Source organism: Danio rerio, chromosome 10 (assembly GCF_052040795.2).
Source record: "Danio rerio strain M-AB ecotype USA chromosome 10, GRCz13ab, whole genome shotgun sequence".
Classification (NCBI taxonomy): Eukaryota; Metazoa; Chordata; class Actinopteri; order Cypriniformes; family Danionidae; genus Danio; species Danio rerio.
Genome location: NC_141030.1, coordinates 7,144,887 through 7,171,025, shown reverse-complemented (window position 1 = coordinate 7,171,025; position 26,139 = coordinate 7,144,887). Strand labels below are relative to the sequence as shown.

The 26,139-nt window shown below is 35.7% G+C and overlaps 3 protein-coding genes across 15 annotated transcripts in view; 1 reads left to right on the top strand and 2 right to left on the bottom strand.

The window, feature by feature from the left end:
- tln1 (talin 1) overlaps positions 1–26,139 on the bottom strand; it is a 1,269,505-nt gene that overhangs the window by 464,630 nt on the left and 778,736 nt on the right. The window lies entirely within an intron of this gene.
- sh2d4a (SH2 domain containing 4A) overlaps positions 1–26,139 on the top strand; it is a 209,872-nt gene that overhangs the window by 85,709 nt on the left and 98,024 nt on the right. The gene's annotated exons all lie outside the window — the stretch shown is intronic.
- Positions 1,259–25,230, bottom strand: ddx4 (DEAD (Asp-Glu-Ala-Asp) box polypeptide 4). 13 transcript variants are annotated; one of them, NM_131057.2, is given in 27 exon segments: positions 1,259–2,004; positions 6,224–6,331; positions 7,969–8,239; positions 8,322–8,421; positions 9,047–9,192; positions 9,357–9,523; positions 9,635–9,764; positions 11,360–11,514; positions 11,654–11,806; positions 12,343–12,485; positions 12,822–12,866; positions 12,959–12,994; positions 14,437–14,478; positions 14,636–14,689; positions 14,770–14,796; positions 14,875–14,913; positions 15,059–15,133; positions 15,217–15,243; positions 15,481–15,555; positions 15,639–15,665; positions 16,568–16,621; positions 16,752–16,802; positions 17,368–17,400; positions 19,226–19,273; positions 24,366–24,396; positions 24,726–24,771; positions 25,184–25,229. In NM_131057.2, coding segments are annotated over 26 exon segments (2,151 nt in total). In that variant the 5' UTR covers positions 24,750–24,771; positions 25,184–25,229; the 3' UTR covers positions 1,259–1,914.

The following is a 26,139-nucleotide window of genomic DNA, read 5'->3' as shown; positions in this document are numbered from 1 at the left end:
TTAAGTTTAGTCTTTTGGTGGGGCAAACCGGAGCACCCGGAGGAAACCCACGCGAACACTAGAACATGCACACAGGGATGACAACCGACCCAGCAGGGGCTCGAACCAGCGATCTTGCCCTTTTCTGAATGGTTTTTACCATGTGTTAACTGTTTAGGGTACAAATAAAATATTTTCTTGCAGTTAAAAAAATATTGCGTGTCTGCCTCGCTGTTTTAAAACTTTCTAAATGTATAAAGTGTAAACAAAAGTTCATCCAACGATTATAATTTATACAAGTAATACATGTTCATTTGAACCCTAACAAAGCAATATTAACCACCTTACTGGGACACATTTTGTATTTATTTTCTTCTAAACATGACAATCTTGATTGTTATGTCCCTCTTTGGAGGTATAAATTAACTGAAAACGGAATAAAATTACAATTTTTACCATCTTTAGACTTGATTTCTGTACTTTTAGCCAAGTCTAATAAACAATATTTATTAAAACATTTAAAATGTAAACCAAATTTATGGAACAGTTAATCTTACTGGCTATAGTTCCAGACAAAATGTAAGCTATGGACAAAACTATTTAGTTTATACATTCATTCATTTTCTACCGCTTTTCCAGGGCCGGGTCGCGGCAGCAGCAGTCTTGGGAGAGAACCCCAGACACTTCATCTTCTCCAGGGGGATCCAGGTCAGCTGAGACATGGTCCGTCCAGCATGTCCTGGGTCTTCCCCAAGGCCTCCTGCTGGCGAGACATGCCTGGAACACCTCCCCTAGGTAGGCATTGAGGAAGCATTCAAAACAAATGCCCAAGCAACCTCATATGACTTCTCTCAATGTGGAGCAGCAGCTCTACTCTTGAGCTTCTCCCAAGTGACACAGCTCCTCACCCGGTCCATAAGTGTGTGTCTTGCCACCCTGCCAAGGATACTCATTTCAGCAGATTGCATCCAGGATCTATTTAGTTTAGTAAAATAAAATCACAACACGTCTATATTTTGTAATAATCCTTATTTATAACCCGAAACGGTCAACATTATGTAATACAAAGTGTTATAAATATGTAAATGCAACTTGCACTTGTCAAGTTTTAAGGGTTAAGAACTGCATAATTCAGAGCTCAATCTGTAAGTGAACTTAACCAACTGAAGAAAAAAAAAAAACATTGGTATAAATAGTTTCTCTTTTATAGCAATTTTATATTTAGTTTTTCCTCAAATATCTAAAAACGAGACAAAAACTCACAACTTGAGGGAACAAATAAGCATACAGAAACACCAGTATCCGTCTTTATTTTGAGCCACTTCAGCTAGTGAGGAAGCACCGCTCTGTTACAGTCAGTCACTGCCTCTTGACTGAATTTTATCAACATTTTGACTTTAAAATTAAAGAGATGTCTGTTAAACAATGACTTTAGCTACCTTTATCTGGCAAGGTACATCTGCAAAACAAGTTTCTTGTTCTATACTCTGGCTTCAAGACGGAAATGTCAAGAAAAATAACCTACAAACAGTCACAATCAACAATAGAACTGATTAATAGATTTAACTGTAGGAAACACCTTTAGGTCAAAGCTTACAAAACTCAATACACTCCTAGCAAAAAGTGTTAAAATGTGATTAAACAAACCCACCCACTTCTGCACTTGTGCTCTAGTAAAACAAATCCACTAATTCAGTTGTGCTCCAGTCCAAACGAGTGATACCAAAAAGATGATCAAATCAAACTGCCAAAAGGTATTAGTCTTGATTATCGTCCTTGAGGTCAAACCTACAGCATTCAATGTGACTCTAAATACAACAGCTTTATCCTAATGCTACTTTAGTCATTCAACATTAACAAATATCCTGAAATGGTATTGAAGAAGCTCGCACAAATAAAATAAAAATAAAATAAATATAACAGGTGTGAGGCCAGTTATTCCCATTCCTCATCGTCTGCAGCAGCTGCTGCGCTCGGGGCAGATGTTTGTGATGGTGGCGGCTCATCGCTCTTGAAGGATCCTCCCTACAAATAAGACCATTTAGACACTCAAGTTTACCACAGCATTCAGAAACTCAACTTTAAGTTCATCCAAAAATAAATGCTGCTTATTAGTTCTTTCATCCTCAGGCCATCCAGGATGTAGGTGACTTTCTTCAGTAATAAAGATGTTAAGCCAGAACTGTTGTCCTTTGATAAACTATTTTGAGCGCATACACTGACCAGGGTATCTGCACATTTTTTAACAGGAAATTTAAGACCTTTTAAGACCTTTTCAAGTCCTCTAAAATGAAAATTTAAGACTTTACCTAATCAAAAAAAAAAAAAAAAAACAGGAAAATGTTCAGTGTGTCAACACAGAATGATGTGGTGAAGTATGGCGGCAAATCTATGGCGGCAAATCAATGGCAATATAAATCGAGCGCAGCGGTGATGTTTGCGCGCGAGGAGAAGTGAACCGTGAGCAGATTACTTGGTTGACTTGGTTTACTTGTTATCTTTAATGCTATTGGCTACTCTGCCTTTCCGGAAGTTAGCCGGGATTGGACGCAGGTTAAAAGATCACGCCGTTAAATATATATACAATTTGCAAGTCATAATCATAAGAAACTTTGAGAACTTTGAGGATTCAATCTCGAGAAACAGTCAAATAATAAAAATTAATCTTCTAAAAATATGACTAGCATTCTTGTAACATGACTTTCTGAACCCATTTGATTTGTCCGTGCAGCACTTGTCTGGTTTGTTGTATTTTACTTCATTATTAACCACAACAGCAGTGCTCATTATTACACTTGGGGATGATCTTTCTAGGAAATATTGTCTTCAGAAGAGTTTATTTGCGTTTTAGATCTTTCCATACAATGCATACTATATGTGCAGTGCAACTTTGTATATTATTATAATTGTTAACATTGTTTGTAATATAGGTCAGTGTAAAATATATATATCTATATATTATATATATTTTTCAATCTCATTTTTAGTTAATGATTGAATAACCTGCATATAAAGACTTCAATCAAAAATGATTAGTCCAATTAAACATAAAAAATACAGTGACAGACATTCAGATGGGTGTTTATCGCCACCTATTGAGCAACAATTTAATTTCTACAATATTCGTTTGGCTTTACTCACTATCCATTACATCATTCCACTTCAGAGGCATACAAATACCACTTTCTATATGACAGGCCCACATCTTAAAGGTCACATATGAAGTTGAAGTCAAAATTAGTAGCCCACTTTTTTTCTTGTTTTATTTCAGCAAGAATAAAAGCTGTTTTAATTTTTTAAAACCCATTTTAAGGTCCATATTATTACTCTCTTTAAGCTATTTATTTTTTCGAAAGTCTACAGAACAAATCATCGTTATACAATAACTTGCCCAATTACCCTAACCTGCCTAGTTAACCAAGTGAAGCCTTTAAATGTCACTTTAAGCTGTATAGAAGTGTCTTGAAGAATATAGTCAAATATTATTTACTGTCATCATGGCAAAGATCAAATAAATCAGTTATTAGAGATGAGTTATTAAAACTATAATGTTTAGAAATGTGCTGAAGAAAATCTTCTCTCCGTTGAATAAATATTAGGATAAAAATAAACAGGGGGCTATTAATTCAGGCGGGCTAATAATTCTGACTTTAACTGTAAAGTGGAATAACAGACTAATGGCAATATATTTACTATAAACCTTTGTACTTTATGCACTTCATGCATGTATAGCCTATTTTGTATACTATTGTCCATCCAATTTATTCTGACTTGTTCTTCATAGAAAATGAGTCAAGGACAATGAGTCTTAGAAAAAAAAGAAAAAAAAACACGTTTGGTTTGAGTTCAGTTTAAATGTAGGTGCTAAACTTCATCAAATGGTTCAAAACACACAGTTAAAGTCTGAATTATTCGTCCTGAATTATTAGCCCATGTATATTTTCCCCAATTTCTGTTTAATGGAGAGATCTTTTGCCACATGGTATAACTCTCTCTTTCTCTCCCAAGCAATAAAGTTTGTTACAAGAATATATCTCATTATTTTGATATGTGATTATATGACTTGGTCATGATGGTAAGAATAGGCATTATTATGAGATTAATTATTACAAGAAATATCTCATTATTGAAAGTAAGTCGTCACCTATTATTACTGAGAAAGTAAGTCTATTAGTTTCACACTGTGACATTATGATAAGATATCCTGTATATTTTTATTTAACGGGGAAACTAGCTTACCTGCGTCCAATCCCGGCTAACTTCTGGAAAGGTAGAGTAGCCAATAGCGTTAGAGATAACAAGTAAACCAAGTCCCGCCCTAGGACTCACAAAAATCCAAAATGTTTCGCGCGAGCAGAGAGAAGAACCAGCGAGCGAGCGGAGAGAACTGATCGCGCGCACTGTAGGCGTGACCACATCGTGCGCACAGATGATGATGTGCACGCGCGGGACTTGTTTTCTCGCGCTAGATCAGTTGAGCGCGCTCGAAGATCCCCTGTGCGCTCGCGCGCTGTAGTTTTCTCGCGTGTAGACCTGTAATCTGCTCACGGTTCACTTCTCCTCGCGCGCAAACATCACCGCTGCGCTCGATTTATATTGCCATTGATTTGCCGCCATAAGACGAGTCGGACATGATATTTAAGATCCCACATGAAATTTAAGACCTCCTTATGGAAAATTACAGAATTTAAGACATTTTCAGACCTTAAAAATCGAAAATTTTATTTAAGACATTTTAAGACTTTAAGGACCTGTGGGGACCCTGACTGACTTATTCACTGAACATTAAGCAAATAAACTTTATGCAACAAGGTTATCTAAGTTACGGGTGGTGGGAGGAGTTATTTAAATTGGTTGTTACCACTTCCAGATCAATCAAAAAGGTTCATAAACTTCAGAAATGAAAAGGAATTCAACTTATAAAATAGGGATGTTTGATTTTTAACTCCTTTTGGCTGAGCTGATCTCCTCTGTTTATCTTCTGTTGAGGAGTGTTCAGTTACAGGGTAACAGTAACCCCATATTCACACGGGGCTTCAGCGTCAACGCTTGACTGAGTGTCTGCAGTTGGGGCTGACGCATCATATCAGCGTCAGCCAATGAAATTCAGTCAGCAATAGGCTACTGTCTAGCTGGTGTACTTGCACACAGCGATCTGATTGACTGACACTTCCGTCAGCGCTTGAAAAGTTGAGCTAGTCCCAACTTCTGCAGCAAGCAACGCCTCTGAAGCGGCGCCAACGCAACTACAATGCAGTTCGGCAACGCCTGACGTCATCCAAAGTGAATGGGAAGCTGGATGCTGACGCCCCATGTGAATGGGACGTAAGGTTTGCAATTCCCCATAAGGATTAGCTTTTCACAATAAATTAAATGACCCCAGTTCATGCTATGTTCCATAAAAATAACTTGATCTAACAGAGCCCGCCAAATAAAATAATCATAGAACAGGTACTAGGACCCAACAGGAGGCAGTTTGGGAGCCATATTGTAGAAAAATAAAGTGTAAAGTAGATATTGAACTTAGATTTGCTTGACTGGTGTCTGTCAAGTCTTAAATTTTTTCTTATATTCTGAACAAAATGTCAACTTTCATTTTACTAGTCTAATTTTCACGTTAATGGGAAGGCATTAGGATTTGTATTTATATTTGCTGTGGACAGTCATTACGAAGCAATTATAACTCAAAGGTGTTTGAGCGCCAAAATTAATTCTCCTCAAAGTTGGTCAATTTTAAACTGCCGAAATAAACTCAAAAACAACCTTGTTTTGGACATTTTGTTTGAAATGGTGTAATTTCTTAAATTTATAAAATGTTTTTAAACATGCCATTACTCCACTCATAGTGGTGTACCCATATTTCTTAATGGCATTCACAGTTAAAACTAATCCAAAACAGTCAATCTAAATCACTGATTGTGAGCACATGATTTAGACATGCCCACTTTTATATCAGTGTAAATACAGATTAAAAAGGAAAATTACAGTACTTGTCAGTGGTAACTAAACACAATGCTATTGGCCAGCCCTACTCTGTGCATCTCAGTGATAACACTCACTGACTTTCATTAAATGATTACTAGAGAGCAACAGTTTCAACTGAAAAAAATCTCTGTACTGATCTACTAGGTGGAAAAAAAAAACTACATCCTGAATGGCCTAATGGGGAGTAAATGGAAATACATTTTTTGGATTAAGTTTTTCAGCACAGAGATTCAGGCAATCACATAGAAAATTGGCATACCTTCCGCGAGTCTGTAGATGCAAACACCTTCCCACGTGGGTTGAAGCCTGTTGTCCCATGAGCACTGAAGGCAACTTCCTCCAGCCATTTTGGAACTACTTGTTGGGCCTGAGAGATTTATACACACACACAACAGAATCTAGTCATTAAATATCATTGGGCTGTATAAAGGTATGTTGCCACCAAGGACATCAACCATAAAGGTAAAACCATTTTCGGTTGCTTGTGGACAAATATTTAGTTCATTTAAATTTATAGTTTGACTAACATCCAAATACAATCGATCAGTTTATTAAACAATCAAATTTTGGATTTGTAGCAGATGAATAACCCTATACGGTAGTTTATTGACATTGGTTAAAATTTATTAAGAGTCAATATGGCTGAAAACTTAAATATCCTAATAGTAAATATCCTAAATACAAGCAAAACTCTAATTCTACTCTTATTCTAAAAGGTAACTCAAATGAAACAATACTGTATTGTCAGCCCACAAGAGGGAATAAGCAAGCACAAGGAACTTTATCAGATGAAGTATCACCTTTTTTACTTAAGTAAAACACTAACCTAAGTGTATAACCTTTTAAACAGTTGTTCTAAAAATATAAGTCTGCCTGTGCATATAAAAAAATAAAGCAAAAATGTGCATCGATAACCTGAGAAAATGTGCTTCAACTCAGTGTAGTCTTTGTATCACTACTTTAGCAAAATACCATTCAGAATAAAGCTGCACGTCACTACACCTCTACATGATGTTAGTCAAAAACATCAGCACACCTTGTGACAAAAATTATTTTCAAATAGGTTTACAGCAAAAAAAGCATGAACCCTACTATTAAGACTTGCGATATACAGACACTGGTGCAATCTGGCTGGCACTTCTCCACCCGAGTGTGCTCGTCTTTATGGACTCATCTTTTCCCTAAAGAACTTAATTTGTGATTTATCACTTATTTTATGCAAATTGTAATTGTGCTTGTAGTGCAACTTTTGACTTCTTTCTTTGATTTTATGCAAGTTTGTAATTTTGGCTTTAGTTACATTTTGGGTACATGTAGCAGAGTTTAGAAAAAAAAGCATTGTAAATAAAGTTGTTTAATTATAAAATAATTTCTAAAATTTCTTTTAAGTGCAATATTGATTCTGTCTTTAGCTGTATTTAAAAGGACAGTTAGCATTTTCTTTTTGTTTTAGAAAAAAAAAAGCCCAGAGCAAAGCCTGAAACGCTAATAAATATTCAAATCTCAAGTAAAAATGACTGACGCTAGATCTGACTGGAATGCAGCATTATTAGTTAACGTTGCACGTTTCACACAAGGTTGTTCTGTACTAATCTCGCTGAAGCAGAAATAGCTCCAGAGTTCACAAGTCAGATGTATGATACCTAGCAGCATTCTAGACAATTAGAAAAAAACTCCCAATTAAGAGTTGTCTGGACTGTAGCATAAATGAATAAACTGTGGTGGTTATGTCACGTGCCGATATATAGCCCAATTTTATTTATTTTTTTTTAAATAATTTGATGAACTATTTTAAGATATATTTAACAGTTCTACTATCTCTTTTTTTAAAGTCAAAAGTTGTTGCTGTTTTTTTTACCCATCAGTAACACTCCAGGGTTTTTCCAAGGAGAACTTCAATGAGTGCCTAATGAAAGGTTAAAGTCATTGATTTCATGCATATTTGAGTGTTTTCACCCATAATGTGCGTTGTATACTATAAGTGTCAAAATGATGAGTACAAACCCCTGAAAGGACTTTGACCAGGGAGCGAGCTAGTGGAGTGTCAGACTCTGGGTTAAAAAAGGACACGGCCCGACCGGTGTTCCCACAGCGTCCAGTTCTTCCTATGCGATGGACATACTCATCGATGCTGCTGGGCATGTCAAAATTCACAACATGCTGGACTTGCTCAATATCCAGGCCTCTAGCAGCTACAGATGTGGCGACCAGAACTGGACACTGGCCAAGGCGAAAATCACTGAGAGCTTTCTCTCGCTCTCGCTGTTCCCGATCACTGTTCAAATAGAGAAAAAAATAAAGTTAAAATCGCAATCTGTAACTAACAAATGTGAAAAACACCAGTAAAATAAAATTACCCATGGATGCTTGTGGTTGAGATCTTCTCTTGACAGAGAAATGTTGCTATGAAATCAGCACTTCTTTTGGTTTCCACAAAAACCATTGTGCGCTCATTACCTGTAGAAGAAAGACAATTCTTTACTGTGAAAAAGCAAACTTAAGACAGAGTGATGCCCGTCCTTTACCATTTTCACAATATAACGCCTCGCATGCAGTCAGAAAAGCCTATTCAAGATCATAATCTTCACACCCAACAAGAGCCATCTAACGTCATAACAGCCCCTAACCACTTGATTTAGCTTTAATTCATCATTAAAACAAAATGCGACAGGAACAATTTATTTAAAGAAACGGATAACTGTATACATGACTAAAACATATCCATATTCTCCTAGCAGAGTTTAGCGCAAACCCTAATTAGACAGGTGTGCTAAGAGGCAAGTTAGAGCTAAATTCTGCAGACACCGACCCTCCAGGACCAAGATTATTGAGCCCTTTTTTAAAAGCAAAGAGCAATAAAATAGCCCTTCTTTAGGCAGAAGACAACAGTAAACAAGTGCAGATTAACAAACCTGAAAATTGCAGACTAAACTGCCATAACCAAAATTGGAAAATGGTTAGAGAATTTTCTGTAAACTTAAGTGAACAACAAACATTCATCCATTTCTTACAAAGGACTTTAGATCCACTTAAAATGAATGCATTTAACAAGACCGTTAACAATTTCCCCATGTAAACTCACCTGTTGCTCTGAGCAATTCAAGCAGCTGGTCCCTCTTTGAGTACTGGTCCACCTGAACAATGGTTTGCTCCACATCACTGCATGCTCCACCCACCACGCCAACAGCAAGGAAAATATAGTCCACTTTAAGAAAGTCAGCAGCCATTCTATCATGCAACAAATGAAACATACATCATTCCCACTGAAGCCATGGTGAAGCAAAAGATGTTTTCATAAAAGCCTTTTAATCAAGTTTCAGGTTTTATAAGATTGATAAAAAAAATCCTTTATATTAACAAGAACAATTAAAGCATTTTAAAGAACCAGAAACCTTTGAATATCTTCAGGGTAGGTGGCACTGAACATGAGGGTTTGTCGTTCCTCTTTTGAAGGCATACCAGGAGACGCCACCAGTTTGCGCATTTCTGGCTCAAAGCCCATGTCCAGCATTCTGTCTGCTTCATCCAGAACTAGATAGCGCACTTTACTCAGGCCAATCTGATAGAAACAAGCAATAAAACAGCTGCAACTTTAAGACTTCATATTACTGTATGGCAACAGATATGAAATGCTTAGAACATCAAGGTTTTAATATATTAAAAAGATAACCTTTCCACGACCAATGAGGTCATGCAATCTTCCAGGAGTAGCACACAGAACATTGCAGCCCTTTAACACCTCTCGGATAGTATATCCAGTATTTATACCTCCATAAACCACAACAGGTCGTACACAGGTCCTACAACACAGATTATAGATTAAATTAGGCCTGTAATTATAATCGATATATCAACTTATCGCACAAAGCATAAACATGTCCTCTATTTTGCAATATACGAGATGCAATATATAATGTCCCATGCATAAAAAAAATTATAATTTTTTAGCAACATTTTAGCTGTTTGCGCAGCCTCTCTCTATTGGAGGCATCAATGTCAACATGGTATAAAAAAAAACATACTATTTACTAAAAATTCATTCATTCATTTTGTTTTTAGCTTAGACCCTTTATTAATCTGAGGTCATCACAGCCACAACTTATCCAGCATGTTTTACACAGCGGATGCCCTTCCAGTCGCATTACTATCCACTTGTTAAGTGGTGACGTGTTTGTGACGCATGTATACTGTTTCTGGGTCCAAGCCGCCATTCATTTGAGTGGAGAAATCATTCGTTTATGATCACGTTTTATTCCTGTCACACATTAAAGTTAATTTTATATAAAATCATAGTGTACACAACAATCTCTGGGCTTGCTGCATAACAAATACCAAAAAATTTACAATTTATAAAAAAATGTATCTCTTTCTGGCCATCGGATATAAGGCATGGACATATATACTGCGATCGTGATTTTCGAAAGGATTAAATCGCTTTGTAAACGTTTATTACCACCATTTCATGAGTCTCCCCATTGAGTTGAATAGAGCGCTTGGACCCGGAAGCCGCTTCGCGTGACGTCACACTTAACAAGCAGATAAATTACTGAAGTATATTTCATTTCATGTGGGTGTCTAACAACTGAAAATGGATCTGGTAGCAGATATCGCAGCCTGTTACTTTTTACCTTGTACTTTAACATTTATAACTATTTGCTTAGAATATACATTTCCACGTTTTGATTCCAATTCCTAATTATTAAATTGTTATTGACTAATTAAATGAAATATTTAGAAGAATAAAATATGTATTTCTTGGCAGAGTGTACCTGCATTACGATGGTATTGTATTGTTATTCTGAAATTATTTAATGAGTGGCATGAAATGGTCTTAAAAGTTTAATATTGTTTGTCGCAACATACTTAGGGCAATATATCATACAATAAAAAAATAGATATCTTGACAGGCCTAGATCAAATGACAGGATCCTTTAGCATTGTAAAATTTTACTACAAGCAATGCTTCATAAATGAGAAACTTCAGTACAAGTGTGGAAATTAATCAATGTGGAGAATTAACCAGCGGATAATCAAACTAATCACAAAAAGTTAAGGCTGTTTACACTTGGCAGGCTTGTTTGAATTAAACAAACTCCAGAGCTATTGCTGTTAGTACAGGTCTATTTGAATTAATCTACCAACTGCATCTAAATAAACACATGCAGTTTAAGAAAAAAAATGCACATTTATAAAAAAATAAATAAACAAGTGTTAAACAGCACATTCTTTTTTTAATGTTGTAAAGACCTAAAGAACCTTGCAAACGTGAACATCCAAAAAGGTACTTTAGAACAACAAGAGATGACACTACATTGGAGATACAAAAGCCACAAAACATTAGACCAGCTTGTTGCACAAAAAAATAAATAAATAAATTCAAAATAGTTTAGTGTACCCGTATGCAAACTTCCTGGCCTCCAGATAGATCTGATTGATAAGTTCTCTGGTGGGAGCCACGATTATGGCCTCAGGCTCCTGTATCTCACTGAACTTGCTGGCTGCCACACCATCAGTCATAAAGCGCTGTAGGATAGGCAGTAGGAAGGCCGCCTGAGTGATGTCAGAGTGAGCAAACAATCATCATATGAACCAATTTTCTACTAATTAATAAACCACAACATCTCACAAATATATAAAAAAAGCAAGTATAAATTCAACGTAATTAGAAGTCATAAGAGCTTGTTCTTGCCGTTTTTCCTGATCCAGTCTGAGCACAAGCCATTAGATCCCGTCCAGCTGAAATGATGGGAATGCCATGTTTCTGAACAGGTGTAGGCTTTACATATCCAGACTTTGATACATTTTTGCTCAGTGAGTCACAAAGTCCTGCTTCCTCAAAAGTCTAAAAGGAAAAAAACAACAAAGTTTGATTTTGTAGTATTTTTAGCTGTTATATGCAGTTGTACAACACCCCTTGTTCAGTTAACTTGCAAACTCTCCATCTAGTGGTGCTTCAGGTTGTGACATTTCACAAGCAGTTAAGTGTTTGTATTAAATAGTTCAGAATATTAAATATTTAGACTTGATTCCAAACCATGTTTTATAGATAAACGCAAAAAGGTTTCTGTGAAGGTTATAAAAGGAATAAAAACGTTGGCGAAAAGCAAATTAGGATCTTTGAAAAGCACACACAGAGACAACACGTTTAGAAACTACATTAGGAATGTTGTCACCCATTATGACTTAAAATGCTGAAATGTTTTTATTGTTTTAAAATGCAACTATTTAGAGTTTATAAAACAGTATATAAATTCTACCCACATACTTTCACCACATCACATGACAATGCCAATATGAGTGGAACAAGCAAATTACTTGTACTATAAAATTTGTAAATCAAAATTAAAGTGTTAAAAAAAAACCTATGCATTAACTTACCATAATTGCTTTTGGAGGATTGCTGCCACTCACGTCCACAAGAATATCATCATATTTGTCAAAATTAATGCCTGTTGCATAATGGGAGAATATCGAGCTCTCCTCCTCTGGAGGAGGCGGCGGCACATAAACAACCTTGGGTCCTGAAAAAAAAAAAGGCCATTCAATTTACTTGAAGCAATACTTTATCAGATGAAAATCTATCACTTCAAACTACAACTCTCCCCTCCTCTTTAATATCAGTCATTCAAGAGCAAAAAGACTCAAACACCATGATTAAAATGTCTGGTATTAAATCAGTCCTTAAATTGTATCTGATCTTTTGCAAGTCAGCTCCAAAAACTATGGAAAACACTTCTTGTATAAAATTTTAGCAATTTACGAGACAATTCGTTTAAAGACCATCAATTCTACTTCCTCCCTAATTCCTTAAATCAATTTTAACATGATGATTACTTTATGTATAACATAATGCCCACCTGCATTTTCACTTCCTTCTTGATCCAACTTGTCTGCAGTTGTGACTGAACAAACAGGAAAACAATAAAATGGATTAAATAATAATTAAAAAAAAAGTTAACACTTTAGAACATTTTATATAAATGCAGTAAATTACCCTTGGAAAATACTTCCTCATTCCGGCCTCTAAAACCTGAACAGTAGTCAAAGAAATAGATTAATTTTAGGGATGCAAGATATAGACGGTCATATCGTTTATCAGCCAATAAATGCTACTTTTAAGTTTATTGTTATGGGTCCGATGTCATAATTAGCTCGATAAATTTAAGCTGCTAAATTACGCAATTGTACGGAATTGCCTGCCTCGAGCATGCATGGCCAGAACTTGTTCAGTGCAATTTAATGAAGCTTTCCTGCCATAGTTTATTCCTTCAAAGTCCATCCTTTCCTAGTTTGGTCTTGTGGCGTTAATAACTCCGTAACAAACCATGCTCCTTATTATAGATATGTTTGATAGGGTGTAATTGCTTATTTTGGTTGAAATCGCCTCAGGAAAAATTACATGTAAACAATAGGAGTGATGCACGCGAGCTAAACAACTCGTTGGGTTGTTTGTAATCTAATATGATTATTTGTTAACATGTTGCTTGTCGTGTTGTAGTTGATGTTAGATTGTATTTAGTTTGATTGACATATTTATAATTATTTTAACAAGTGCTCATGATGGCTATTACCACACACACAGTGACAAGTGAGCTGTCAGAGCCAGAATCTACTGCATAGATCACCGAATCCAGCATAACTGCTCAATGCTCAGGTGTTGTATCAAAATCTGACTTGAGGACAAATCTGACTCTTCATAACTTTAGTTAGTTTCAAACTTTCAAAACAGCGGTTTATCATAAACCTTTTATCGATCATTTCACGCAATTGACAGCAAGAACAAACATAGGAGCGTTGTCTGATTGCCAAGCAGCACCTACATGTGTTTAAAATAATCTAAAATGCCAAATTGGATGAATTTCTGCTGCATTTTCTAAATACTCCCTGTATTTAGCTTTTCACTTGTATGGTGGCTCTGAACTGTCAAAACGCCTTTCAAAATGCTTTTCGGACAACATTTATACACATGCACATGTAAAACGTTTTGTTCAAGAACATGAGCAGGATTCGGTCCTTAGTTCTTTAATTTTTATTTTTCTTAAAATATATTTATTAAACTATTTTGAAGTCCTATTTTTTAATTTTTGTTAATTTAATTAACCAATTATTTTTCTACAACAGTAAAGTTGCATGTTAATTTGCTATGCGAAGAAATTTTTTTGGCATGCTATTAAATCAAATATTGGTCTACATAATAACTTTGAAATTATATCTTTTTTGCTTTGAGCAGGCTCAGATCAGTTCAAACTTAGTTTTTAAAATAAAATCAGTTGTTAACTGTATAAAAATCCAACATTTTGGAATTTTTATAATTATTGGCTATAGTATATTGGCAATCGGCCTCCAAACCTTATGAGCTATCGGTTATTGACATCGGCCAAAAAAATCCATATCGGTTCATCCCTAATTAATTAATCCTTAAAGTGCTACTTGATAAATTCACATTAAAAACCAATAGTATATTAAAATCACCTCCTCTTCCGAAGCCTCTTTTTCCACTCTCATCACCACCACCTTTAAAACAAGACAACTTCTTTTGAAATTACCATTTGTTTGTAATTGGTCAAATGCAGCTGTGGTACCACATGCAAAATGTAGTTCCTAGGCTTCCAGCACAGCTGTTGTAATTTAATGTCATGTTTTTCCCCTAAATCACAATTAATTGACTCACCATCACGAAAACCACCCCGGAAACCACCACGACCTCTTCCTCTGCCTTCTCCTCCTTTCCAAACAGATAGGGTCATTTAAACAAGAAAATGCAAAAGTAGATATCATGCTTTTTTCTGTTTGTTTTCTTTTTACCCTCATCGTTTCCATTTTCATTATTTTCTGGAAGAGAAAAAAAAAGTTGGTAAATAAACAATTGTATATGAAAAAACAACTGTACACATACAAACAGGACCTTACCTCTTCCAAAGCCTCTTCTCCCAGTGTCTTCATTACCACCTTAAGACAAAAATATTAACATAAAACTTCCCAATGTAATTATTAGAACTTAACTACATAATTGACCACCAAATATCAGTCTTCCTTTATCTTTTTTCCCATTTTCTTACAAATTACAACTAAAAATTCAATCTTTTCAACAAACCATCACGGAAACCTCCACGAAAACTACCCCCGAAACCACCTCGACCTCTACCTCGGCTTTCACCTCCTTTCCAACCTGTAACAAACCGAAGGTGAGGTCAATAATAAAAATTTAAATAGTTGCAATAACAAGAAACAAACAAGAATTCTCCGTATTACCATCATCATTTCCATTTTCATCATTTTCTGAAAGAAAAAAAAAAGCGTTATTTAGAAATGTGTACATTTGCAGTCTCTTCATTAGCATCTAATGAAAAAAACCAAACAAACTGAAATTTACACAAAGCAACTCAACTATGATTGGTCCAAGGTAGTCTTTTGTGGCACTACTACTACACATTTCACCACTGCCTACTTTATTACACCCTTCACATAGTTGTATGCAAGTTTAAACAACTAATATTAATCTCTTCCAACACCAACCATCACGGGAGCCACTGCGAAAACCACCACGGAAACCACCGCGTCCTCTTCCTCGACTTTCACCTCCGTTCCAACCTGCAACAAAAGCGCAAGAATCAATACTGTAACAATACAATGCAAGAGTCAAAACAATTATATTAATTGCGAATAAACATTACCTCCATCGCTGCCATTCTCATCAATTTCTGAAACCAAGAAACACTTATTTACTTGACTTGCACACAGTCATAGAAACAACTTGCAGTCTCTAGTTCTGCAAGTTTGTCAATACTAAAGGTAGAACAAACAAGGCTTGAAAACTGCTTCCATTATGTTCACAAATTTATTTCTGTGAGCTAAAACTGTTCTGGTACAACCTTTTCATTTCTATACATGTACACCAATTGTGATACTATGAACTGTATTTGCTCATGTTTAAGGAAACTGATAGAACTGTAATGTACCAGTAAATCACTGATTCTCCTCAGTTTTAGGAGAGACTCAGCAAATAAACTCCCTTCATCTCGCAGAGAGTGCTAGTGCGTTATATTGGTAAGCTTCCATCAAATACGGTCTACTGAATCGTACTCAATCTTACTGGTATTCATGTGAACTCAAACAATTAATGTTCGAAAGCTGATAAATGCCTTAAAGGGAGAGCAGTGATTTATACTGCTGTTATTCAGATCGAGTATTTCAATCATTTTGTAACATTCCAAATGTACTGTATGGAAGCGGTTTATTTCTGACTATTCTGATATGGAGATTTTGATTTACCCAGATCAGTTGACAAACATGAAGCTAGTGCTATTTAAGTCAAGTCAAAAGTGAATCTGGTGTTTAATAACATTGCTGATGAAACAGCACAAGCCCTGCTCCCTCTGGAAACTGAACCAAACTACGGCATTGGTGTATTGTGACACTCAGAATAAAAATAAATCAATTAAATCTAATTTAATACATAAACTAGTTTATGCACGTTCCTTAATTTGTGATGGTTTTTTTGCTGTTACAAAGCTGATTGTTTAGATTAAAAATCAACTAAAAACTGTATTTTTATACCAGATTAAACTGACAGCTTCAAATCAAGCATGCATATAAATTTCACCTGATTTAAAACCGCTAAAGCCTCCTCTGCCTCCTCGTGATCCTCCCCTGCCTCCTGAAAACATGTCATAAGACAAAAGCTTTCACTATGCAAGTTTGCAAAATGCACATTTGCCCATCACATTAAGAATAACAATGTGAACTAGCGAAACACTTATTTAATTTCAGACTCCTCCCCTTCTTACCTCTCCCCCTGAACGAATCACCAGTCATTTTCCATGAGCTACCTTCAGTACCTGCAAACATGACATTTCAGATGATCAGATCCGTATGCTGCATACTTAAGCACTTTTAAATGACAGAAGCTACAAAAAACAGATACAACAACCAGATTGATAATCACAGTGACAAATCCCTGAATTTTTCTTCAAGCTTAAAAATGTGAACTTGCAGACCCTATTGTCCTCTGTCTCGACAAAGGCCAAATCAGACATTGAAGCACTTGCATTTATCTCATCACCACAAACTAAATCTAATAGAAAGGTGGGGTCAGTATACCCAGTGTCATTATGCACTCCTGTGCACATCTTGTAACTATATAGTCCAGACTTTGATGATCTAATTTCGCATTTTGATTGCCAAACAAACCTAAAGCACAACATGTCTTGTGTTCATGAGCCAGACATGAATTACTTGCGGTTCAATTATCAAACTAACTGCATCAACACTTTGTATTAATACAACAAATTATAATAAAGTTAAAGTTATACAATAACATTGACCACAATGACACATTCAGTCATTTTATCTGTGGTCTGTCTGTTATCCTGCAACAAATTACATAAAATAAAGCAAACAAACCTTCACTGTTTGACTTGTCATTTCCAGCACCTCCTAAAATCAAATAAAACGAGTGAATTATTGCAGTGTTGGTTTCATATCAACTAAGCGATCATTTTGCAATTCCCATCAGTGCTCCCCAGTCTCCCTTATCGGTCACTCCTAATGGTGAGATGTATGAACAAAATTGTACATCACAGCAGAATTGTTATTCATAATATATAAACCTGCATACTTCAGAAAATGTCCCTTTTTATTTGGACCTTGTTCAATTTATTAGTATAACAAATTTATTAATGGTAGTATGTATTAGTATTAATAAATTTGTTATTATAAAATGTCAATATTTTCAAACTCGTTTTGGCAGAGCTGACGCCAATACCTTTTCAGTTTGAGTTTAGAAAAATGTCCATTTAATTATTTGTTTACGGCTTAATGTGATTTTTTTGTGGGGTGGAACAGTTTTTAAAAGTGCTGTATTGGTTTTTATTAATGTTCTGTGGTCATGATTTTAGGTTATAACATTTTACAGCGTGCACACCGAGGAATGTGTTGAACAGAAACGTTTTGGGTTTATATCTCCAAAACCTTTTGATTGTTTTCGTTATAAGATCAATGCACCAAAATCTGACACAGGTGTGCAATGCATACTTCACTATTGGATAAAAAAAAATGAAGCCAGATGGGAAATGTTAATTTTAAACAGCTTTTTGTTGTCAAAAAGTTCATTAAATAGAAAAAGATAAGCATAAGGCTGCAAACTGCTATAAACCGACCATGAACATTTTCTAGTTGATTAATGTTAGTGACAACTGCACTTTTATTCAGACTGCTGTAATTTAAAACTCTTCCACTTTATTCACTTCAAAACAGTCATCCAAGTCTGAGTGTAACAAGTCATGAAATCCTCGACTATTCGTTGATTTACAGATGAATGTGTTGAGCTTCAAGACAACATTAAAACCTGTTGCTTTTAATTGAGGAAAACCATATAATTGAGCTTTTGTCTAGTTTCATCTTTTGGATGAAATTTTAAGTAATGACGTGGCGCCCAACAGCCCGTGATGTGAAAACTTTTTTTATTATTCTGGGGTAAACTTTAAGTGGGTATTAAAAAAAGGGTATTTTGACATTTTACATGCGTTCAGCCTATTTGTTGCAGCTAAAGCACATGAAAAAAGTTATTTGTAAGCTTAGAATAATTTGCACAAGAGCAACTATCTAGTTTCTGCAGCATCTTGAGCTATAAGCTTGATATCTGATGATAAAACCTAAAAATTGTTAGTTTAAAGCATTAATTGTTGATTTATCCAGAGTTTACGGCGTCTAGTTTACAAAATATTTAACTAATGGGACAAAACAGACTATTTTTTTTTCTTCTATCCATTAGCTTTCGCTTTCAGTATGGCACTAAACGTCACACAAGTTGAATTCATATTCACATTTAACACCTCAAGAATGCCATTAAATAATTGTAAAAGTAGTCAAAAGTGGACAAGTTTAACGTTTCACAGCCTGTTAACAACCACTTGTGATTGGATCAACAAAATCAAATCTTAATACCCAGTGTGAACATGACAAATAAACCTTTTTTTTTTTTTAATATATTGTTTATAATTTGTGTATTTTATTTTAGCTAGTCTAATGTAAATTAGTCATGTTATCGGAAAGGCAGGCTGTTAGGTGGGAGATGCTGTAGCACTACACAAGCGAGTTCACTTACTGACAAATATTGTATGTGAAGTTATTTTGCTCACATTTGCAGTGTTAAGTTGCTCATTTTAAAACAGATTTCTGAGCTGACTTTACTTCAAGACTGCATTTTAGAACTAAATTGACTCCAGGTATTGGATTTTATAGACAGAATCTACGAGTGAACCTGTATAAAAGCTCTTGAATCCTCCATCAGAACCATTTGAGCCTAGACCTGCAAGTAAAAGAAATCAAAAGCACCACATTTGACAATAATAAATATAACCACTTTTTTTGTTTGACAACATAGAAGTGCACGTGGAGTTCAAATAAACCTGCATACCACCCAGTTGTGTTTTTAATATACAAACAATGTGAATAAAGGCTTTTTGACTTGGACGGTGATGGTTATTTCTATATTCTTGTATACAGGCATACATAAATAAATGCATGCATACAGGGGGGTGTAACGGTACACAAAGGTCACAGCTCGGCATATACCATGGTTTTAGGGTCACATTTCAATACGGGCACAGTACAACAGGAATAACAAATCCCCAATGCTTGCATTTTCTTTATTTCTAATAGGCATAAGTGTTGATACATTCAGTTACAGAAATTAAAAGCTACTTGTGATGCAAATATACTAAACAAAGGGAATAAAACTTTATAATTGAGCCCAACCTTAAAAACAACAGAAAAACAGTAATCATGTAAAGATTCAGTAGGCTTTAAAACTAAAACCTTTTAATGCAAATGCTAGCTCAGTCCATAACAGCAAATGCACTGGACAACTGCTCTGTCTTGTGCGCGTGTTCAGATAAAAGACTTGTGCATGTACATCTCAATTGAATATACTGGGGTAAAATAAATGTTCATATTTAAAGACATGGTGGAGAAAAATTTAATTTGTACAATCTGAGACCCACTTTATATCAGATATCACTCAGCCAGTGGAGATCGCTGATTTTAAAAGAAAACAGACCATAAAGGTTCACAAAACCCTCAAGTACTTTTTCAGAAATTTTAACAAATGTATGTGTGTAGAGCATCAGTTAAGACAACATTAGCACCTGTCAGCTTTAATTGTGGGGATAACTGGATAATTTTGAGCTTTTGTCAGCTAATTTCAGCTTCCGGGTTTAAAATGATTTTTGGGACAGGACCAAAATTGGCAACGTAGCGCAGAACTGCAAGTGCAAAGATGATGTGTCGGTTTCTCATTACTATTCATAGCGGAGTTTTCTTATCCTAAGAGAAGAGCCAGCTGCTTAATTATTCATGACTTCAGTGCTTTCCGAAGGCAAGGCAGACCTGCCTGTGCCAAGCTGCGAGATCCTACATAACGTTGATGATTGGGTGAGACCGTGTCCACGGACCCACGGCACACAGTATTTAGCTGTTCATGAAGGGTCGTATGTGTTTGTCCATGATCCACAGGGTTTGTTGCATGCTTTCCCCGTAATGCTGTCAGGGCCGTTACAGCAAAGTTGTGTGTGTGCAGCAAGCATTTTTGTCAGTAGAGCAGTACAAGAATTGCAGATGTTGTCTTTTATTATGCTGTGTTCACACCAGACGCGGAACGCGCAGGAAAAAAATAAAATAAAATAAAAAATTTGCGCTATTCGCGCGTAAATAGCCGCGTGAACATTTGAGTTTACTCGCTTCATACACACGTCAAACCCCACTTCATTCGCGTGTCAAATTCACTTCAGAACAGACGCGGATTCGCGTGATGGGCAGGGCTTGTCCGCCCGGTGACTGTGGCTTCGTTGCTAAAATGCTAGTATGAATGCATGGATAGTATGAAGAAAATAACTGTTTATGTACTTTATGAAGGCTGAAAAACAGCATTGATACGTTTAGGGTCGTGTCTGAGCCCACTACACGCTTTCAGAGGTGCATCCAGCTCTATGAGCTCATAAATTCCTCCAGAAACTGAACCTGGATCACGGAGGTTTTCAACAGTGCTTCTGACTGAGCCCAGCCCAGTTTGATGACTTGTTGTCGGTGTTGCCTAGAGGATTTCCCCCGGGAGACCATCAACAGGTTCTACCTCACAATCACGCCCCCACAAGAGCAAGCTTCTAATTGGTTAACGCGGTGCGAATGTCCGCTGAAGTTCAGATTTTCGAACTCAAGAGATTCGCACGAAACGCTCGTTAAGCGCATCAAACGTGCAAAATGCTCAATTCGCCCCACGCCATTCGCGCATATCGCGCCGCAGGTTGTCTATTTGCACGTTTGCATTGACTTAACATGTAAATCACTCGCGCTTAACGCATGTTCCGCGTCTGGTGTGAACGCAGCATTAAGGAGTTCTTTTACATTAAGACACATCGCCGTGCTGCTTTGTTCGCCTAAATCCTCCAGATCATCACCAGGGCTAATGGTTAAAAAGGACAGGGAAAGAGACCTGCTGCACTGAGTCTGCATTCAGACCCGGAGATTGAGGGAAAAGTCCTCATTTATGAAGACGATTATCTTTATAATGATATAACAAATTGTGGCTATGTGTATATAAAATTACAAATGACAAATGTAGCAGGACATTAAATTACTATTTATTTCATTGCATTTTAACTTTATAAACTATAAAATCAGGGGTCTCCTCACGGTTTGAGTCTTATTTTATGAGCTATATATTTTATGAGCTTATATATTGTTCGCTCCCCTCTTTCTCCCCTGCTCTGCTGGCCACGCCCACTCCTGCTCTTTGCTGAAAAATTTTGAGGTAGACTAGAACCGAAAGTGGGGGGTGTCATAGCCCTTTAAACGCGCCAACTTTGTTGGCATTATGGCATACAGTTCATTGGAAGCGCTTAACCCAGGTTACTTAAAAATTACAAGTCCTTTAGCATACTTCCACATATACCCAATTTTAAATTAAATATAGAGAGGAGACGCCATTTAAATATATTCATTTTCTAGTCAACTTAAATAAAGTCAAGATGTCTTAAATTTCCGATTGTATTTATTTGGCATAGTGTAGTATTTAACTCTAATCTTAAATCTAAATCTTACTCGACGGTACATTTTTAAAATGGCTGAAAATGCAGGAAGACTTAACAAAAATGTACTTATTTTATGCATTTTTTTTTTTGGCTAGTTATACTAATTTTAAATTTAGCAATATGCAGCTTGTTTTATTTTATCCTCCATTTACAGCAGTCGTACTATTTCTTGTGGAATAAAAAATAGCCATTGTTTAGTCAGAATTTTGTGCAAAATATCTTCAAAGAAAATGGAAAAAGCTTTTGGACTGGTCAGAAAAAAATGACCTGTGGTAGATTAAAGAAATATTAAAATAATCAAGATCTGCAGCTCTACGCTCAAGATTTAACGTATATACGCAGCAGCACTCAATGTCAGCAGTAGGTCTACAGCAGTAGACCAATAAGAATTCTGAGGCGGGGAAAGCGTCGCAAGCTGGGTAGTAATGCATCCTGTGTTTTTTAATGCAAATATACGTTCTTTGAGAAAAACTCCTAACTTGTAGCACCGTTTTGGTGTCTGCAGTGACTTGACACATGTGCATAGACTGTATTCATCGGAGCACATGAACCAAATACTGTTAAGACTCGGGACGAATACATGTACCATTACACCCCTAGTAAATAGCCTTGGTCTCAGGTTTTGTTGTTTTTAGAATACTGTGTTAGATTCAGGTATATTCAGTTTAACACCTGTGTAAATTGTTGAATCAGATTTTTCACCTTTACTGATATGATTCATAAAATCAGATTACAATAGAAAAAACATTAATCAAAAAAACCTCCACCCAGTTAAGCCAGGAAACATCCTGACTCAGCCCCTAAACAGACAAGCACATTGAAAAATGTGAAAATCCAGCTATGATTTACATTAGTTCATTTTAAATCTTAAATGTAATAGGTGTTATAATTTACAAACTTTTTAAGTTTTAAATCAGAAACATTTCAGATCACTGCTGAAGTTAAAGTCCTAAAAGATCAATTAAAAGAATTGATTTATGAAAATAGACAGCGCTCAGCACACCAAAATGCATTGCCTATATTCACTTAGAAATGGATAAAAATGTTCGTTTTCAAAATGGTGTGTACTCAGTTTTGCTGAGCACTGTATAATGGTCATAAAATATTTGTTTTAAAAAGCCAGTTTTTTTATCTAAAGCTGCATGAAAAACAAACAAAATCTGAAATGTTTGTTTGGACAGTAGTTAACAATACCACCAGATGGCCACTAGTCTCCACTATTGACTAGAAAAGGATATAAATATGCATGGTATGAATGATATGGTCATCAAGTGCTAATGTTTGATACTGCACCCACTGAATTTGTCCTACTTTCACATTAGAGTTCAATGAGGATGTGGTGTCTAATTTGGAATCAGCCACAAAATAACAAAAGCCTGCAGTGAGAATGTCAGGAAGTGCTTCATTTGGCACTGAATCAAACTAATAATCTACTGGTTTTTACTTTGTTAAAAATGTTTTCAGGCAATTTTTCCTGAAATACAGGATGTGGTATTTTATTACCACATAATTTTATAATACCACATACCACATTTTATTAGACTTTCTACATTTTTTCAAGATTTTACATTGCTGTAGCAAAGAAAGTTTAAACTCACTTTGTATGTTACAAATAAAATGTTATGCTTTCAAATTATTTAGTTTGTTGATGGTCTTTAGACTGAATAAGACAAAATTAGTGTGTAAACTAACAGAAAAAGCTAGTGATAGCGAAAAAAAAAAACATTCCTTCCCTTTTTCAAAAACCTGTTTTTCTTCTTTTAATGACAAAATTATATATTGAGACCTATTCACTTTCATAGCAATTTTTTTCCTATTATGAAACTTTGAGTCACAGCAACAAGCTTTTTTTTCTTTCTTTTAAACGCAAAATTCTATATTTTGAGACCCATTAACTTTTCTTTTCCAATTATGAAAGTTTATGAGTCCCTTAATTTATAACTTAAGCAAACAGAACTCAAAAGTTTCAACCAAATTAGGTTGAGTAACCTAATCCAAACCCATTAAGATTTTTTTTCTACTTACAAAAAAATAATTAATAGACATTTTACAGAAAACTGGAAACCTGTAAGCATTGACTTTTATAGTATTTGTTTTTTTTTTAAGTCACAGGTTTTCAGCTTTCTATAAGATGTAGTGTTGAACAATTTTAAAAAAAATCAATAGGTCAAACCAATTGAGGTGAATTAAAGGTGACACAACATTTATTTTGGAGGTGAACTAACGTTATCGCTTTAAAGAAATATTAAGCAATTTCTGTGAATTGAAAACTTGTATAATTAGTTGATCAAGAGATGTTAAAAAAAAACCTACCAAATCCTGAGCTGCAAGACACAACGGGACTCTGTAAAAAGGGTAAATAAATGAACATTAATGTAGTAGAAACGGGTTTGAATCCTACTAACGTTACAAGTTTTTCGGTTTGAGTTAACTTACAACCATGCAACTATTCAGATTACTATGCCTCAAATTACATTATAAATTTACGTAACTTGAATTGTAATTTGCTTGCTTCAAACAAACCGTAAAATAAGATGCATTTAACGTGTTCGAATAAAACAAGAATTGACTTGTGCTCCCAACACAACTCTAATATGCATGAAAGAGCACGTGCCACGTGGCATTCTGTTAATCACCGTCTGCTTGATGCTAGTAAAGCGTGCTCGGCCTTACCTGATCTTCCTCCCAGTCATCCATATTGGGTAATTTTAGGTGAGACCTGAGGGTAAAATATTTTACAACATCAGTGTCAGAAAACAACACATTGTTACAGAGAGCAAACTCGCTTTATCAGAATTTACGTTACCGCTTAACGTTAACTTAACTAGCTGTTAGATTTAAAAAGTCAGTTCTAGTATATTTAAACGGTCTCAAACGACAACCCAACGTAGGCAAACTATTATTTTTAAATGTCATTACAGTAATATACATTAGGTTATACGATAATAATTAATCAAAGACAAGTAGCTCAGAGATGATTTGTGTTAATTGGACTAGCATTGTCAATTATCGCATGTTAACTGTTTTGCACCAACACGTCAATGCTTCTCTTCAAACGCGTAATTAACTCGTAATACTAAAATATCGACGAATTCAACAATTTTAGAGTAGGTCATAAAGTTATAACATACTTTTTTTCAGAAGAGCCGGTAGCAGGTGGACACGCGTGAAGAGCCTCGCGAGAGAAAGAAAGATGGCCAGCTATGACGTCATCGTTTTGCTCGTGGGCGGGAAAATCGATGTAACGTCCGATTCGCGTTTTGAACAGATTCTTTTTTTTAAATGAATCAAGCGAGTGATTCGCAGACCCGTTTGAATCCGTCGTTTGATCGCGTTTGATTTGAAACCTCATTGGTCTGAATCAATTATACCGAGTCACAACTCTTCCGGTCATGTCTAAATCGAAATGAACTAGTGAACCGATCTCAAGGAGGACTTTTGGCGTTTAATAAGTATTTTGTTGATTTAAATATTCTTCAAGCAAAAAAGGTATAATGAAACTATCAGTGAAATGTTTATAAAACTGTCAGTATACTGCTAAAATTCCCAGTTGAATTGATTTTTATTTGTATTTTCACGTGTATGGATGGTTAGGATCTCCAATATTTAATTATAAAAACAATTGTAAAATCATTATAAACCGTAATTTTTAAAGATAGTTAAACATCACAAATTAAGGTCACCTTTAAAGTATAAGTAAGATATCTTACATAATGGCTCTTTGCTGGTCAGCGTTTGCTGAAAAAAAAGTTCATTCATTCATTTATATTTAGCTGAGTCTCTTTATTAATCAGGGGTCACCACAGCGGAATGAACCACCAACTTATCCAGCATATGTTTTACGCAGTAGATGCCCTACCAGCACTGGAACACACCCTTGCATTTACATACATGCACTACGGTCAATTTATCTTATTCAATTCACCTATAATAACACATGTCTTTGGAGCACCCAGAGGAAACCTACGCCAACACGGGGAGGACATGCAAACTCCACACAGAAATGCCAACTGACCCAGCCGGGGCTCGAACAAGTGACCTTTCTGTGAGGCGATCGTGCTACCTACTGCGCCGCATGTCACTCTGA